Source organism: Atractosteus spatula, chromosome 13 (assembly GCF_055471065.1).
Source record: "Atractosteus spatula isolate fAtrSpa1 chromosome 13, fAtrSpa1.hap1, whole genome shotgun sequence".
NCBI lineage: Eukaryota > Metazoa > Chordata > Actinopteri > Semionotiformes > Lepisosteidae > Atractosteus > Atractosteus spatula.
In genome coordinates, this window is record NC_142718.1 from 31014877 (window position 1) to 31033415 (window position 18539).

The 18539-nt window shown below is 38.6% G+C and overlaps 1 protein-coding gene across 12 annotated transcripts in view; it reads right to left on the bottom strand.

Moving 5' to 3' along the window:
- tanc1a (tetratricopeptide repeat, ankyrin repeat and coiled-coil containing 1a) overlaps positions 1 to 18539 on the bottom strand; it is a 155277-nt gene that overhangs the window by 38276 nt on the left and 98462 nt on the right. For all 12 annotated transcript variants that reach the window (XM_088930220.1, XM_088930217.1, XM_088930215.1 and 9 more), the window contains 4 exons: positions 8380 to 8505; positions 6618 to 6899; positions 5636 to 5787; positions 226 to 457 (listed from right to left, as the gene is read on the bottom strand). In XM_088930220.1, the coding sequence (XP_088786346.1) occupies positions 226 to 457; positions 5636 to 5787; positions 6618 to 6899; positions 8380 to 8505 (792 nt within the window). The remainder of the gene's footprint in view (positions 1 to 225; positions 458 to 5635; positions 5788 to 6617; positions 6900 to 8379; positions 8506 to 18539) is intronic.

The following is an 18539-nucleotide window of genomic DNA, read 5'->3' on the forward strand; positions in this document are numbered from 1 at the left end:
TTACAGTGCATTGCCTGCACAGCATTGAGAGAATGTAATAAATTATACAACGGATTTCACAAAACACCAAACTTGTTCACAAAAAGACAGCAAGAAAGGGACTTTTATAGTGCTGAAGAGCTCACCCAGTCAACCATGTACAGTATTTGTAAAAGTTTACTACCCATAACGAGGCCTTCAAATAATGGGAAGATGTAACACAAACGATTGCAATGCAAAGCGTACCCTTCCTCAGGTTAACGAGGGGCTCCAGCACTCCTCTTCTGAAGGCAGCCATGGGGTCCTGGACGCAGGACCTGAGACTGAGCATGCTCTGTAGGTGTGGCTCCTTCAGCAGCAGCTCTCTGTAGGCAGACAGCTGGTGTGCTCGGCACAGCAGGGCGGCGATGCTGTGCACAAACTCCGGCACCAGGCACGTGTAGGTGTTGTCCGCCTGGCAGTAATGGTAAGCCACCACCTGAAAGGGCAGAGGGAGAACAGAAACTGCAGAGCCCATTTAAAACAAAGTGCACGCAAAACAGGTACTGCCACGGTTCTGCCTGTACTGCATCAAAATCCCCAAAAGCCAAAGGGCTAAGGTGTAAGTATGAAACACTTTCAGTCTAAGTGTTTCTATATAGTTTATTTAAAAAAAAACAGAACAACACCTAGTACATATATGCACGTGAAGGAGTCCTGATCTGAACAATCCTACAGCACTCAAAGGCCACAATTTTTATCGGATTTCCTTTCTTTTGCCTACACCGCTATATGTGTCATTTGTTAAATTAGGAAAAAGTAATGTTCTCAATTCAGCAGCCCTCCATAAATAAAGGACTGCAATAAAAGTCTGAACAACTTAGTCTCTGAAGAACAGGATTTGTATTGGATTGGATCCTACCCATTTTACCTTAGACATCAGTTAACAGTTTTATATTATGTTATACTTTAAAAACCTTCCCCACAGATACAATTTACACCCTATAAGAAAAAAAAATTAACTCTCGAGTACCATATCCCGAGCTCACCAGGAGTACATATTTTACTATTTGACTTTATCAAGTAAATAACTCATAAACTTAATATCAATGCTTTCTTTCATCCTCTTGCTTACACTTATATACAGTAGCACTCTTCTGGACACTCCACTCAAAGCGCTTTACAGGTAATGGGGACTCCCCTCCACCACCACCAATGTGCAGCATCCACCTGGATGATGCGATGGCAGCCAGAGTGCGCCAGAACGCTCACCACACATCAGCTATCAGTGGGGAGGAGAACAGAGTGATGAAGCCAATTCATAGATGGGGATTTTTAGGAGGCCATGATTGGTAATGGCCAATGGGAAATTCAGCCAGGACGCTGGGGTTATACCGCTACTCTTTTCGAGACGCACCCTGGGATTTTTAATGACCACAGAGAGTCAGGACCTCGGTTTTACAGTACATCACATCCGAAGGATGGTGCCTGTTTACAGTAAAGCGTCCCCGTCACTATATTGGGGTATTAGGACCCACATAGACCGCAGGGTGAGCGCCCATCCAGGTACTGACCAGGTTCACACCAGCTTAGCTTCAGTGGGCTGCCAGTTGTGAGTTGCAGAGTGATATGGTTGCTGGCGTGTTTAACCATTTGCTTTTCAAAATGAGGAAGTTAAACAGAAACAAAACACTAGGGAAGAAAATGTATTTTTCTAAAAAATCTCAAGTGGAACTTCTCTCGAAAACTAGGATGTCGAACCTGCTTGGAACATTAGCTGCCCTTGCGAGGTAGAAGTGAGCCCTGGAGAGTTTGTATTATCTCTGTCCTAATTACAGACTGCCTGGAGGAGCTGACACAGATTCACTCCGTAAAGGGGAATCAGGTGCCTCTGTCCGCATTTCGAGCTGTGCCTTTTAGAAAGAGCCCACATCAAGAGCGCCACGCTTAAAATGTTAAAACAAAGTTTAAAACATTTTAAAATGGTTAAAACAATAATTGTTAAAATAATAATGAAAGGATTCCCACAATTTGCTCACAGACAGTTCTCTGAGGAAATCTTTGAAACAAATCTATCAAACTTGGATGAGATCCCCAAATGCCCTGATTGTATTAGATAAACTGGAATTCTATAATAATTAGTCCTGTAACTAAGTAATAATGTTAGGTATTTTGCCTTGGTACTATAAAGTACTTTCTCTCAAAAAACTAAAAGGGGAGATGTGTAAGTATATCACAGGAAGCTGGACAATCCTTTAGGCATGTGCTTTGGATGCACAGAAATTTCAGATGATGCATTGTCAATGCTTTTTTCTTTTTCTTTTTTAAAGGAGTCCGCTACTTTCCATGTGACAGATGGGGTTAATAGAACAGAATTGCTTTCCACCCGAGGGTACACTTTCTGACCCAATTGAGACAGATACAGACTTCACCAATGCTGTGCAAGCTGATGGTATCAATCCAGCCTATAGTAGTACAGACATTCAGGAAGGTCTTACACCATTAAGGTGATAAAGTAACTTGAACTGCACTGCCAGGCAGACCACAACAGTTCTCCTTCCTGAGATTAATCTCACTCCATTTCATTTTAACCCTTCAAATCATAACTGTACCAAGACTCTGGCACCAAAAGGAATCTAGAATGCAACTACCTGCATGGATGAAAATCTAGGTTTAAACAAAAGCCAGAAGGCTGAAATCACCATCGTTTAGTGCTAAGTTTCTTTATAAAGAATTTAATTTGTACAATTACGCAGCTGCATTTGAATCTGGATGTATGGGATTGTCCAATGTTCTGTTTAAACGCTTCAGAATTTGAAAACGCAAAATTAAATTCCAAAATCTTTCCAGCGTGTCTTTGGAGTTGCTTCGTGGTAACCTGGACGAATTGATTTTAATAGTGAAACACTTCGCTTCACAGATGTAGCCTCACTAAATCGCTGAGGGATGATTTCACAAGGGAATATGAAATAATCAGACAGCTATTTCATCAAAGGGAAAGTATTTGGGCTATGCATTAAGGCAGACATCTGCTGATTGGCAGGTTATTCAAGCACTAAACCTGTATGGACGGCTGGTGTTAACCTGCAAGGTGTGGATTAGAAGCCAACACTAGGATAAGCTTGTAAATGTAGCTGTGCTTGTTAGTTGAACCAAAAATACCTTAGATGTTTTCAGAGATCCACATCTGGTGATTGTAAAAGTAGAAAGGTATCTAGTTTTGTGATTTTCTTTTCTAGTTCAACTGGCAGTGCTCATCTATTTCCATAAACTATTACGTAAACCATAAATCTGTAAACCCTGTGCATACTGAGACAATACTCCAGGGACAAATCAAACCTTTGTACCATGCCATTAAAAACTAAAACATAGAATTAAAAGTTTACGGGATAATTGGCAAGAGAAATACTCTATGCGCTGTTAAGTAAATATCCAATCTGCTTTCAAAAAGGCAATGTCTTGAATACATGGCATGTACTGCTAAACAGCAGTTCCACTGCACTTCTCAATTTTTGGGGATAGTTATCGGTGAGCATTTAGCAGGCATCCTAGTGTATTAAAATCAAGCATGTTTTCTGTAAAGGTTTTAGCAGTTATTTAAAACACATTCCATAAGAAAGTCTAGCAACATTCCTGAAATAAAAAAAAGAAACAAAAACATTTACACTAGTAAAACAGACAAAAGCTCTATTTCCTTAAAACAACATTAGATCTATGCATGTATCTATGTATATAATTGTCGGTGTCACAGGACAGAAACCATTTTCCACATTTACATGACTGTTGTTTATTTTCTTTCATGGTTTTATGCCTTTTGAGTCAGAATTCTTTATTATCAGTGACAGTTCTTTTTGTTTGGGTTTTTGTCAATACACTATTCAGAACCTAATGTGCTTTACAGAATTCAGAATAACTGATTCCCTTACATAAGAGGTGATAGTGAGCAGTTTTTTTAAGCAGTAGAACTCTAAAGCATAAAATGAGTTGCTAAATGACAGACAGTTAATTAAGTAGCTGTGAGTAGGAAAATTGCTCAAATGGAACATTTAGAAGGCAAAGATGTAAACTGCGAAAGCACAAAACAGAACCCAGCTGATAGCTGAAATGAATTTAAATGTAAAAGGGACCAATATGCTAGCTTAATAGTTCCAATATGATTTTATTTTAAAAATCTCTCTGAAGCTAGGAAGATAACATGCATAAAAAATCCCAATAAGTATGTCCCTTAAAGTTTAGAAATTAGAGTAAAATTTAATTAAATAAGAACATAAACAAATACATGAATAAACATCTATCAAGAATTTCAATACACTGCTTAAAATATAAACACTGTCACAGAATGTACATATGTGCTATGAAAAAACTTGATTTTGAGAAGGTAGCCGATATCTGCGATAGTCACTGCTTTGGGCCACAACACTGATTTTGGCAATTTGCTGTACCTGAGGCAGCTCTGACCACCCTCCTAACATGTTCCCTTGGCAACACATAGCTGAGTCCTCAGGACAGATCTGTCTCATACATCATTTACTTCTTTCAGTGAGAACAGCACATAAGATATCAGATAGCACATAATAAGCTAGCCAAAAGCCTGTTTTTATGTTCTATTTAAGCTACTGAAGCTCAAAAAAAGAGACTTACCCTTTAAACTCAGGTTTTAAAAGCTGAACATTTCACAACTTTTAGATCAATTATAGCACAAAAAGTTATAGTCCTGTCTTTTCTACTGTCAATAAAGCAGCTATCCACTCTAAATATACCAAAATGTTAAGAGCACAATCTGTTCTCCTTCATCTACTGATACACAACCTGGTCATAGAAGCCTTAAATGTAAATAAAATCTAGTTGCATGTAAACAGGGAGAACACAGAAAACCACAGAAACAGCTCTAACTACAGTTCTGAATTCTCCTGGACTTATTTAGACTACATTTTTTAACAATGGTAGACTACCAATATGTGAAGATCACACATCATCAAAATCTCATACTATGTTATCTAAAAAAATTTGTGCCAATTTATTAAAATATAACAATTTACAGAGAACATCACAGCAAGCAAGCATCTCTCAAAGCACATCCCCCTAACAGGAAAGTAATGTGGTGTTGATTAAGCCCTTAATTAAAGGAACAGGACACAAACCTCAGGGGACAACAGAGTCTGTTGACAAGAAGTAAAAGCCCACAGTAACTTAACTGAAAAGTATTCTGAAACAAAGCATTTTTCATTAAAAGAAAAAAAAGCTTTCTGAATGATCATGGTATAAACACGCAATCCACAGCCAATTAACTTACAATAAATCATTTATAATATATACATATTCCAAACAGCCATGAAGAAGGATCAATACTGTTATGTCAAAGCCAAGTTCTTCACCATCAATCTCCAATCACTTACAAATAGAGTATACATCTATGTCCGTCATACATACTCATATACTGAGAGGCATTAAAACATGGCCATCATGTTATACATACCGAGAGCCATTAAAAACACAAGTGAGTACTGGAATCGATAAGACTCGATACATTTCTCATGCTTTGCAATTTCTTGAGAGACCTTAAGAAGGGTTCCACAAATTCTAGAATGGAACCCGCACACCTGAGGAGCACTGAGGTGTGAATGCTCAAGACTATGTGGCTGGTATGACGTTCAGCATAACCAGTCACGGGATGTACCTTTGTCGCCAGGTGTTTCACCGCCTCCTCCCTGCGTCTCTGCAGCTCAGGGGTGCCGGGGCAGCTCCCATTCCTCATGGTGTTGGTCGCGCTGGGTGGGGGAGTGGGCTGTGGTGGTTGACTCAGCGGGAGATCACCGCTGGCATCCCCACCTGCAGAAACACAAAGGTAAACCATTTCACTATCTGTCCACAATAAGAGACCATCTTAGGCTGAGTTGTCCATACATCTTTCTAGGTCACAGTTCTGTCTATAGGACATGGGAGCAGGAAAATTCTTAATATAAAGGTGAGTACTATACTGTGACTTGCAAATTCTTAAACATTCAGAGCTGTACAGTTACAGAACATCTAACCCTGACAAAAAATGCTTACAATAATTATTTTCTTGCAGTATTCTTTTACTTGGCTTTTTTAGACTCAAGTGCAGTGCCTGTCACTCAGAAACTCTATCTCACATGTGAAGGGACTCAATTTTCCAGCATGTTGTGTTTTAGTTCAGTCCACGGGACACTTTCTCCGGAAAATAACCGACGCAAAAATGAAAGCCTTGAATGCAACCAAGGCTCTTTTTATGATCCCTTCAAAGCAGCTTTGTATCTAAAGCACTGAAGGTTCTCTGCCATTCTAAGGCATTCGCTTTCTATTAAAGACCTTGGTTTTGGATGCACGGCAATTTCAATCTGGCATTTTTTCTTCTGAAACTCCATTAAAAACTCCTACGAACAAGTCAGAATTTCCAAAGACAGCCTACATTATTTCAATCTCATTTTGTAAGCCGTTCCTGTAGCTCCAGTAGGCCCCATTTACACCCTACAGACCACTGAATTCTTTATGATAAATGTTAAAACGCATGGCGATTGGGTCACATGTGGCCTTTGGAGGATTAATAGGTTTAAAAGTTATTTCACAATGAGACTCTAATCCTATTGTCAATGCTGCATTAGAGTTCTAAGACCAACAACACACTGGGATTATCTCACTTTTCGGGGACGCGCTGGGGCTGTTGGAAGCGATTTGCCTCATTCGGCCTCCATGGCAGCTCAGCGCCACCAGCCGGGAAATGACGGCTGTCTTTCCAAAGCCGACGCTGCCCACGATGACCGCGCCTCTGTTCTCGCTCGAGTCGCCCTTCTTCAGGTTGTCCTCAATCAGCTGGAAGAGCCAGTCCCTCCCGATGAACACCGAGTCAGTGGTTATGCTTGGCACTTCAAAGAGCAGAGGCTTGAGCATGATATCAGCTGGCTTGTAGGGAGCAAACCGGGCTGTTGGACGAGTGGAAAAAAAGGTTTTACTCCCCACGGGTCCGAGGAGCTGGTTGGATTTAAAGCACTGTCACTTTTTGTGCCTTCTTCAAGATGCTTGCATGTAAACTGCATTGTTTTAAACTAGGGGCCCCCAGTCCTGGTCCTGGTGCCCCTGGTTTTTGTCTCAGCCGAGCTCTCAGTTACACAACCAAACCCTTCATTGACAGAAGGAGCAGAAGAAGGATCTGAACTTTTTTTCTCCAAGCTCTGAAACATGCTGAAGATTTAACTGTAGTATTTTGCAAGGGAAATAAAATCCCAAACTTGTTACTACAAACAAAATGCAAATATTCCAATAAAGACAGTTAGATCAATTAAGGCTTTGATTATCTAATTGAGGTTGGGTAGAATAAAAACCCACAGGTGTGTAGGTCACCAGGACCAGGATTGGTGGAACCAATGCAGGACTGACTGTAAATGAAAATGAACTTAAATTGCTGGATCAGTAAAAATATCTCTAGTTAAATTAAGTTTGTCACAATTTTCTTGCACTTAGGTTCATATTATTCTGAGCCCTGGGGCTACAAGACACCTGAACTTGACTCCACTGGGAGCAGGTTTCGATCTTTGGGATATGCGTCTCATACAACAGTGACCAAACCCTCCTCCAAAATGAAAGAATTCATTTCTAGAAAATAATCGAACAGAAAAAAAAACACTTGAAAAAGTTTAATAGCTTAATTCCAAGTTTGGGCAAATTCAATACAATAATATTTCACCTAATTTAATTTCTTTATGTTACTCTTCTCACTGCGTCGAAGATTATTTGGGGAATAAATGAATTCCGTAGTTTGACAAGACACTTAATCAGGAAGGAAAATCACTGTCCTCCGTCCTCAGCTGTATTAATGATAACTGGTAGCCAGAAATGATAAATATCTGCTCCAGGCTAAATATGTTTTTGAGGCTGAAAAAGCAAGAAAATTATTTAAGCTACTGCAGTAGACAGTGCCTGCGGACATAATTGAGCTGGAGAAATTGAGTGTGCAATTGCTCTTCTTGATGTTTACATTTTTTAAAATGCAGTACTTCTGTTTTGATTGAGGGCCAAACACATTTGTTTGTACTTTGCACTCTTTCCCATTGTATATGCTAACCTTTGTGTTTCTGAGGGCAAGACAGTGACCTTCTTATCCTTACCTACAATGCTATTTGTGAATGATGTTACTAGGAGGAGTACAGCCACTGAGCAATTTGCTGCATTAGTATTCTTTGTTTTACTTTCTGTAGGCATAAAGAGGCAGTGGGAACACTAAAGCAGAATGCATTGAAGAATTTCCTATGAGCAAAATAAACAAGCCGCCCCTCTTTTTGTGGGGAATTAATGTGAATAATCACATGCCTTCCAAGAGGAACTCTGCATAAAAAAAAACTAGCAAAGACAGCAAGAATATCCACAATAATGTAAAATAATATTCGGAGATGCCAACCCCTGTACCTTTTGTATCCTGCAGTACCCTGCCTCCTGCTGTGTTGTGCCAGGGCAGTCGAATGGACGTCCGTAGTGGAGTGTTACGCTGTTCATCAAGATAGCTCAGGTCTTCCAGCTTTGTTGAACTTGTTGCTGTAGGAAGAAGGAGGAAGGACAAACACCTGACAAATCAAGTGTTAAGAAAAAAAAGGCACGAAGAAGACTAGACAGTTTTACTGAAGTTTCCATGAAGGCAGTCTGGACAGGTATATGCGGCAGTACGGGTGAGTGGAACAGACACTTCCCACCCCCACCCCCAAACGCACACCTGCTAGGCATTAACCATCCACAGCTCTAATTCAAACTGGCATCGATACAGAGTGTTGCACAGTGTTCACGGTACGCTCTCCCCTTAGCAATACAAATACGCTGAGTGGTAAGGTGAGCAAGACCATTAAGACAACTGACAGCAAAAGAGATTTAAGAAACAAATTAAGAATAAAATCAAGATGAGGAAATATTCTTTAAAAAAAAAAGAAGCAAAAAACGTGGACTATGCTTCACTGACCTTACTAGAAAGCAAAGGGATACTTGAACACAGCAGTATTTTGGCAAATGAATCATCATTTTTTTTTAATGGTTCTCATTGGAGGGACTAAAATCAATCAATCCACATTCACCTGCTTCAGGGACCGAAATCAATCAATCTGCATTTACCTAACTTTTTCTTTTAACCTTGAAGTGGCAATGCATTGTGAAAGGCATTAATTGTTGCGAAGGCTGAATTTAAAATTCCACTGAAAAGCATTCGTACAACCACATTCTCACTAAAGCTGAAAGAGCTTGTTCCTCTTTAATGAGCAAAAATAAATGTTTAATCACCCAAAGCACTCTCAGCATACCGGCAACCTGTTTGCTGAGGTCACCTCCCTTCTCTAGGAAAACACAAGAGATTTAGCTACTTACAGTCTTTAGAAGAGGCAGGGAGGTAGGAATGGAAGCAATCAATATGCAAGACACTTTAAAATATCCTTCATTACAAGGACGAGGAGGCTAGACAGCACTTTGTAAACATCAGGCAAATACCTAGTAAAAGCTCATCAAGATACCTAAATGAATCTTCTGCACCGCTGCTTCAATCCATGGCCGTTGTGACAGTATTCAACTTGTAATTAGACTTGGCAGTTACTATACACGGATATCACAGTGTCCATAACATTAACATTCAGCAAATGAACTGCAGAGGACTGATTTCATTTCTTCCCAGACAGGAGAGGACCCTTTAGTTTGAGAAAATGATATTAAAAAAAAGAGAGATCGGAAGAAGAACATGCAGAAATGTAGTGTAGCTGCTCCAGTGTGGCTGAATACAGTTTGCACTGGGCTGCCTGAGAGGAATTAATCAATGGTTCTCCCAGCACAGTCACACTCCCTCTTCCCACATTGCTACAGAAAGAGAGAGGGGGGGAGACGGAGAGAGAGAAAGAGAGGGAGAGAGATGGGGCGAGGAGAGAGAAAGGGGATGAGAGAGACGGAGGGAGGGATGAGGAGAGGGGGAGAGAGGGGGCTAGCAAAGCAGGAGAAATAAAGTAGAAAGTACGTGCAGAGAGTCTGCTCATACACATCAGTCAAGCACCACGCTGACAACATCAGTTGGCTACAATGAAGATTGCTCTCATCTCGGCGCGGACTCAATAAAACCGCTATCTTCTCCAAATCAGCCTGTGCACAATTATAATACAGTATAAATCTTTTGCTTCGAGTCAGATCACATTAAGTCTTACAAGAAATGTGTTTAAAATTAAAAGGAAATGAGGATAAGTATGAGTGGAATCATTCAAATTTGTATTCTGTCATAGGGACATTTGCCATCTAGAAATGCATTAAAAGATTAAATGGTATTTAATTTCTTTGTTTATACTGAGCTCATTTTAAAGTATTAACATTTTTGTACCACACAAAAAAAAAATGAAATCCCTGAATGAAAAAATGCTTTGCTGTTCTGAAGCTCTTCTTGTTTTTCCAATTTCTTTTTATGCTCCAAATTATCCCTAGGGCACATTTTGTTTCCTACACAAGATTTCTCTTATTTGATAGTGCACAAATACTGTATGCGATACCTTAAAGTCTCCATTTTTCAAAGTACTTCGAATATACCCTGATAGGTTAAAATTTATTTTAAAAAATCTTTATTTTTAAAGTCTGTCCTTTATAGCTGTTGCCTTTCTTGTCTCGCAAGCAGTGTACTGTTGGGGACTATGTTGCTATTACTGCTGAACTTCAGCGCTGCAGCTTTCTATAGTAGTAGTATTAACAGGTAGTTTCCAATATAAACAGAATTCATAACCTGGCAATCTGGATACAAATTCCTTGACTTACCCTGCATCTCAGAATATTCTCAGATGGAAAGGAATCACTACAAAATCTAACTGAAGTTAAATTAAATTCCATTTTGACAAATAACCAACTAACCAGATTAAACCTGATACGTACTGCACTTGCACAGAACAGACTATTTGCATATTCATTAAATAATTAGGGTCTACTTTGTTCTATATCTTATACTGTAATTCTTTATTTCAACACTTAATAAATCCAAATCACTAAGCTTCAAGCCCATGTTATTTCTGGCATACAGGAATAATACAGTTCCGAGTGTCAAACAGGTGTCAAAGTGAAACACTAGATGCACCACATGCTAGGTTTCAGACTCTGACACGCAATGTTGCCTACTCTGATCGGATCAAAGCACTCCCAGTATTGTGCAGCATTACAGGCCTTGGGTATATAAACAGCAGGTTAGTCTGAAATCAGCACAGCGAGTGTTGTAAACACTGCATGGATACAGAACAGCTTTGCAGTCTGCAGCTTCCCCTGTGCATGTAAATGTGGGATGAGACAGTAGCTTGGCTAACTCTCACGGTCACTGTGACACAGAGCCAGCTGCCCTTTCAGCTGCACAGCACAACCAAAACCACAAGGAGGGCGACAAGGCAGCTCGTTGTATAGCAAAAACATCAGAGTCTGGTTATACGGGTGTCGTCAGCTTATCAACTCTGTTGCACCATTTTAGTTACAATTTTTTCACTAAAACATATAAATCCTTCATAAAATAAATTTCTATAAATCCATTTAGACTCTCCAGCCACACTTCTGAGATAAAAAAATTAAAACATATAAATAAACAAGCTGTAATATCTGCTACTCTGGTGTTACAATTTGCCCAATCAATACCCCATTAGCCATAATAAGGCAAACAAATGTTAACGATTTAATCATTAATAATGTATGATTAACCTAAATCAAAACAGCCCCATATCAGTGTATATCATGGAGCAAAAAATAAATAATGCTCAAAGATACTATACTATTGCTGTACAAATTGGTTTTCTACTGCTCAGATCTTTTAACATATGTATTACATAGATGACAAGTAAGACAGCTAGCTCCAAGAATTACAGTCCAATTGGTTGAAAACTGTATGGTCCTGAGAGGAACTATTCTTTTATTGCTTCACCACTCTTTGGCCACTGTTTTCAAGAACATAAACACCAATGGAAGAAAGTTTTTATTCCAAGAACCAGAAGTTAAAAACTAAGTGCAATCGTGCACAAGTGGGATCAGTTGGGATAACCACAACTTTTAATACAAAACAGTGACAATCCCTCCTACAAGCGTGTGAATGTGTTGCTGCATTTAAATAAGGAAAACAGCTTCAACACAAAGCATTAAATACAGCTTTAATTTGCAGGCTGGAGCAAACAGGCACACAAAAAATATACTGAGAGGCATTAAAAATGCAACACATGATTACTGGAACTAATGGCATGCTACAGTTTTAATGCTCTCAGTAGAAATACACAAACGCGTTACAAAACTTTAAACGCACAGAACTAAGGCACAGGTCAAATATCAGATGCAGCGTTCTTTATTAATGAAGAGAGACAAAAACATTGCAGGACATTAGTTACTAACAAGTTCCCCCATTCTGATATGCTAGATTATGCAAACTGATTTGCAAACTACATCAGCATAACAAAAAATAAAATGAAGAGAAAACTGTCATTCCATTCAGTAACAGACCATATTCCACCTTTGTGCACAGAAGAATGGGAAAGCACTAAGGCTGCTGACTCCTAAGCACTGAGCAGATTAACACCTAGACTTTAACCATAGAATGGCCAACAGAGATCACACTGACGTAGCCTACAGAAAAGACACAAAAAAACAAAAATATATCGGTAGCTAAAAAAACAGAGCGCCCCCATCTTCAGTCTATCACTAGTCAGCATTTGTAAAGTTAAGCTTACTTCTACATATGGGGACAAGTGATAGAAATCTGAGGCAGTAATAAACCAGCGTTATGTCCTTCAGAAATACGGTGATCTATGCTGCCAATGAAAATAAAAAGGGGTTATTTATTCTAAAGTCTACAGCAGACACCAAAGAAGGTGATTGATTACTGAGCACTAACCAGAAAAAAAACACACACAAACTGCAAAGACCATGGAAATGAAGAAGCATTTGAACCCAAGAAGTTCTTTTCTCTTTTTGTATTTAGATCATTTTATATTCTGTAACTCTATCGGCAAATCACATCTTATTTTTTAAATGCATTACTGTACCCCTAAACACATGTAATTTCACGCCTTTAATAAAATAAAACAAAACCCAAGCTCGGCACAAAACAAAAGTCTTTGCGACTCTGACCAGCATGTAAATAAACCTATTGTCAGTCAGGAAACCTATTGAGAATTACCACAGCTGCAGGCAGTGTTTGGTTTTCTAACCTTGAAGCTGCCACACTCGGGGTTTTGCTTAACAATTCCTTTATAAATAGAGGTTGAACAATGGCAACCAATAAACATAAGTACAAACCTGAAGCCCTGGGAGATATCAGCAGAAAGGAAGTGTTCCAGAAAACACAATGGAGAACCAATTACTGCATCCAACCCTCTTAATTAGACTTAGACTGCAGAACGCACAAAACAGCACCAACATGAAAAAATAACACCTGCAAATCCCCGAAGACCTTCAGACAGTGTGGTAAGCCATTCTGTATGCAATGCAATTCTCACCCCAAAGCAGAAACACTCCTAGAAACAGTGAAGGTAAAATGCTTTGTATTTGACCCTGTGGAGTTCGGGATAATGTGTTCATCTGTGTATATTGTATTCATTTCTTTTAATCATATTTTCAAATGGATACAAATGGAATTTCAAATAATAAACCATTATCAGTTCTAAAACTATCCAGACACCCTTCTTCACTTCACAATGGATTTATGGAGGCACTGCACAGTACTTCAAACAAAGAACCAGAACTTCTGTAATGTTCTGACTTCTGTAAAAAGATGACTTCTGTAATGGTGCTCTCTCACTCAGTAAAACAAAGAGGAAACCATAGCTCTTTCAAGAAGGCATCAATGGAAATTCCAATGCTTGGAAAAAAAGAGTGGATCATTCAATATTTGCCACATTTTCCCATGCGAAAAAACTTCTCAGCCAACTTTGATGACAAAGCAACAATGGGTAAAATTAGTAATCATAAATTCCAATTCAACACTGTAGTTATATATACCCTGGACACACCTGAACTAGACTTCATTTAACCTAAAGTGTTTTGCAACTATGCTGCAAGCCTTCGAACTGTCAGAGAAATAAGGACACCATCTCCCTGTACTAACAAACCATAATATAAAGAAAGCCAACATCTAAGTCAAAAACAAGAATTGAGGCACCCATCAAACTGTAGTACCATAGGAGACATCAGCCTTTTCATTTTGAATTTCCTTCTCACCCTGAAATTCCTTCAGCCTTTGATACAGGCCTGGTTAAATAAAGGATTATTATTTGATGCAAAATGGTGAACTGTATTTGCATTCAAACATGGTTACAAAGCTACCCTAGTACCCAAAAACGTACAATCAATACAATAACACTGGGACCATTTAATTATTTATGTTTAATATCCTATTACACATTTTCTATGCAGCAGGACACAAATTTCTTAGAATACCTCTCCAATTCTGTCCTTGGATTCTGAATTGTTTTAGATGTAAAAATGGTAAAATTATGATAGCCACCTTTCTATTTCTTTTTTATTTAAAGAAAAAAAACTCTGATATCTGAATTAGGTTAACAAGGTACACAGTATCAGTTCCTCAAGTTCTGGTTTTTACTTTGAACAAAACAGGTGTATAAATGCTCATTCTGCGCTTTTTGAAATTGTTGTTGCCGTGAAAATACATTCTTAGGCTCAACAACTGAATATCTTCAGAAAGTCAACTAGCATTTTTTATTATTAACACCCTGACATTCTTAGTTGAAAAGGTTTTCCTGTGTAAGTTTCTGATGGCAACAGCAGACTTTCCCATAACACTGAGCAAATGCACAGCCCTTCTCACCACTAACAGCATGAGTTTCAGGGGCATTTGCCCTATAATAAAAAAAGTTGAGCCCATCTCTCGATATATGAACAACCGGTTTACAGATTTTCGCTATAATGAAGTGGCTTCTAATCAATTTTGCTTCATGCACATTACAGGAAAATGGAAATAATCATACATTTTATGCAAAGAAGCCTAAAATAATATACAGCAGACGAAGAGAAATGTATAACAAAACCAGTGTTAAGTACAAGAATGGGAATACGAGCAGTTAGGTATTCCAACAGTAAATATTTTCATGTCATGGAATCACTGATTACAGCAGCTGCTGTGAGGTATTTAGAGTTCTTTTGTTCTTTCTTAAGCTCCTTCCACACATTTTACAACCTTAGTTGGCAGGGTGGGTGAGGCGAGCTGTGGGTAATTAAATAATTATTGATTTTGCAGACCGAATACACAAATGGGTTTAATTAAAAGATGTAGATGTATTTTCTTAAGGCAAGAGGTGTAATTATACTGGAACAGTCATACCAGTTTTGCAGTATCTATCATGAAATGCATGCAATCATTACTCAGTGGGCCTAAGTAGCTCCAGTAATTTTGACATTACCGCAAATGTACACTTACAGTAAAACCATCACACTTTTGGTAATAATGAAAATAAAAGCTATGATTTTTAAAGTACCAATGTCATTTTTGGGGGAATTAAGAAGACATCCTTAAAGAAGACAAAATTGTAATTGTTGATTGTAACATATGGAAAATGTTAAATGTTAAAAACTTTTTCATCTGTTCCTTAACAGTACCATTTCTTAACAGTACCATCAATGAGACATAATCTAGTGCATAATTTAGTCCACTTAGATTTTAATAATCAGAATGGGCTTTAGAAATACTGGAGGGGCAAAGTCTGATTTCGGGGTGATCCTAGCAAGGGAATTATCATTATTATTAAGACAAAATGAAGACAAAAGGTGGACTTTTGACCACGAAATTCCAAAATCGATTTCTGCAGAATATTTGATTTCTGAAAGAGGATATTACTAGACATTACTAGAGGATGTTACTAATATAACAACCAGGTAATTTTTTCATCCTGAATCACTACAGGCTCATACTCCTACCATAACAGCTCCTACTAGCCTCTTTGTGCTTGGTATAATTAGTTTAACAGTATTTCTGTAGGATTTCTTTTCCCTAAGCATCCAGACACTAGTGACCAATAATAAAAAAGGGTTGAGTACAATTCTGGTTAAGCACAAAGCCTAGCCTACAAACCCTGAGTACAGTGGGGAGGGGGGGTGCTTTATGTAAGTGCTCTGTGCCTAGTCACATATATAGACTTCTAACAGCTATTTCATTGTTATATGGGCAAACCAGGAAAACTGACTTCTTAAACAGAAGTGAGTTTTGCATTACAGCCAATGCTTGTAAACATGTAGAGCCTTATTGGCTAAAAAAATTCTGAGCTGAACTGAATGATGATTTTACTCACTACTGAAGGAACAGCTGTCATTGCAGTGACCTGGCCTAGGATAGAGTGATACATTACCTTTTTCTAAAACAGCTTTTTTTTTTTCCCAGAGGGGCAGCGAGGGATTTGTTACCGCCAGTCTGTATTTTACATTCAGCTGGTGGCACAGCCACAGGTTCTTCACTGAAACAGAAATGTTCCTTCTCAATATTCAACCTTGTGGCTGAGAAGTGAATCTCTTACAGACTAACATGCTCAAAACTCCAGAGACCCCTATCAGCTCCCCAGACTTACTATTAACAAAGTGGCATTCGCAGCTATGACATCCATCAACCATCATCTCATTATGACCTTCTCAGTCAGGTGCTGGCACTACACCCTATTCCCTCAGGACCAGAAAGTAAAAACAGTACCTTCACACTCGCCAAGCTGACAGGTACTGGAGAGGAAGAAAAATGGAAAGATAAGCCCTGACACGAGGACTCTGAGGTAAACCATTCTGACAGGCCACTACCTGTGTGAACCTGGAGGGGCCCACGATGCTGTGTGGACCCCGACACCAAGGTTTTGAGGGAGCTGATGTGCGGAACAAAGCCCACCTGAAGTTACCGGCACAAAACCAGCAAATTCACACACAAAAAGGTGATAAAAAGAGACAAACAAAGATCATAGCCCACTTGACACACAAAAAAGAGTTTTCCTTCTTTTCTGGGGCTGATTGTTTTTCTGCATCTCACAGATTGGCCGTGCGCTTTGCATTCATTACAACCCTCCTCTAAACCTGCAATATAAATGCAAAACAGAGAACGTAAGCGTAAATGTGAAAATAAAGACTTCCAAGTTCCTTATTCTTCAACTGTCTCGCAGTGTGAAATGTTCTGTCACATATTCATAGCTGTCTTTCAATGTCCTTATCTTCCTAAGTGGATGCTGTAATAACAAACCATAAAATGAAAGGGTGTTAATCTTTGGAGCCCGCAGTAACGGAGCTACATTATAACGATAGGAGCATACAATTTCTAAGTGCAAATGCAGATAGAAGCCATGGTCAGACAATTACATTTTGAAGAATATTATTGTACTTAATTTTTTTTATCATTAGAATTGTTAAAGGATTCTGTCTGATCCTTACAAACAAACGGGAAATAAAAAAAAACAGCCTGGTAGCTGTTCAGCAATTTTAAGCACACCCTTATTAAGCAAAGTTATTGATTTATCTGAATGCAGTAAAAACTAACAGGTCCATGACAAATATGCTACAGTATATCAAATATGTTACATTAGCTTTGCAGTAGCATCTAATACACAACCCCTTAAGCAGCCAGAATTGCTTAAAAAAAGCAAAAGGCACACAGACCTTAGTAGTGGCACCCTGTATATTAAATAAATTTAACATATTTGCCAAATAAAGTACCTCAAAATCTTATTATGTATGACCAGCTCATGAAAGTTTTCACAATCTGTCCTCCATACCTTACTTATGTTTTTTAAACATCACAATGGTCAAGGTCACAAACAGCAATTAGTGAGTTCTGTGTGTCAGTCTCTGAAGTTAAAAAATCATCACTGGAGACACTCTCACAGACTATTAGAAGATTTTGTTAAATGACTGTAAAGTTTTAGCACATGTGAAAAGTCAAGAACAGTCAAAATTGTGTTTTTTGGACTTGTCTGGAAATTCCAGCCTCAAAAACCGAGTAGGCTTCTATTCTCCAATCTGCTAGGGTCTGCTTAACTAGATATCCCTACACTAAAAACACTAGATACTCATGAGTTAGTAGACCACTTACATTACCAAATGCCACACTTCACTGAAAACCCTTTCCGCTCTTTACGGTTGATGATGAATGATAAAAATAACCAGCATGCACATTAGACCAACCATACAATCGTGTATAAGTGTATATCAGTATCTGACAAGCACAATTACACAAAGTACAGAGGTGTACAAATTGACTTAATGATTTCAGGTAATGTGACTTCTTTTCAAATTTCAATTGCCCTCCAAAAAAATCACTCAATTGCTACAGTGAATCGCATGTAACAATCCTGTTGGGAGATGTTCTGCTGGTGAATTTGAGTATAATTTCATCATTATAATCAAAACTCAAAGGCTCGTTGTCCTGACACCCAACCGTAGCGATCCATTTTGAGAACTCAATCCTTTGTGCCAAATTTCAGACTGCTTTATAAAAGTCTCACTGCAGCTCTTTCATTTATACATCCAAATGGCACTTCTCGTGCAAAATCTCAATAAGCACACACATTAAAAATGGAAATATAGCTCAGAGCTCAAAATTATAAATTCAGGGGCTTAGTTCATTT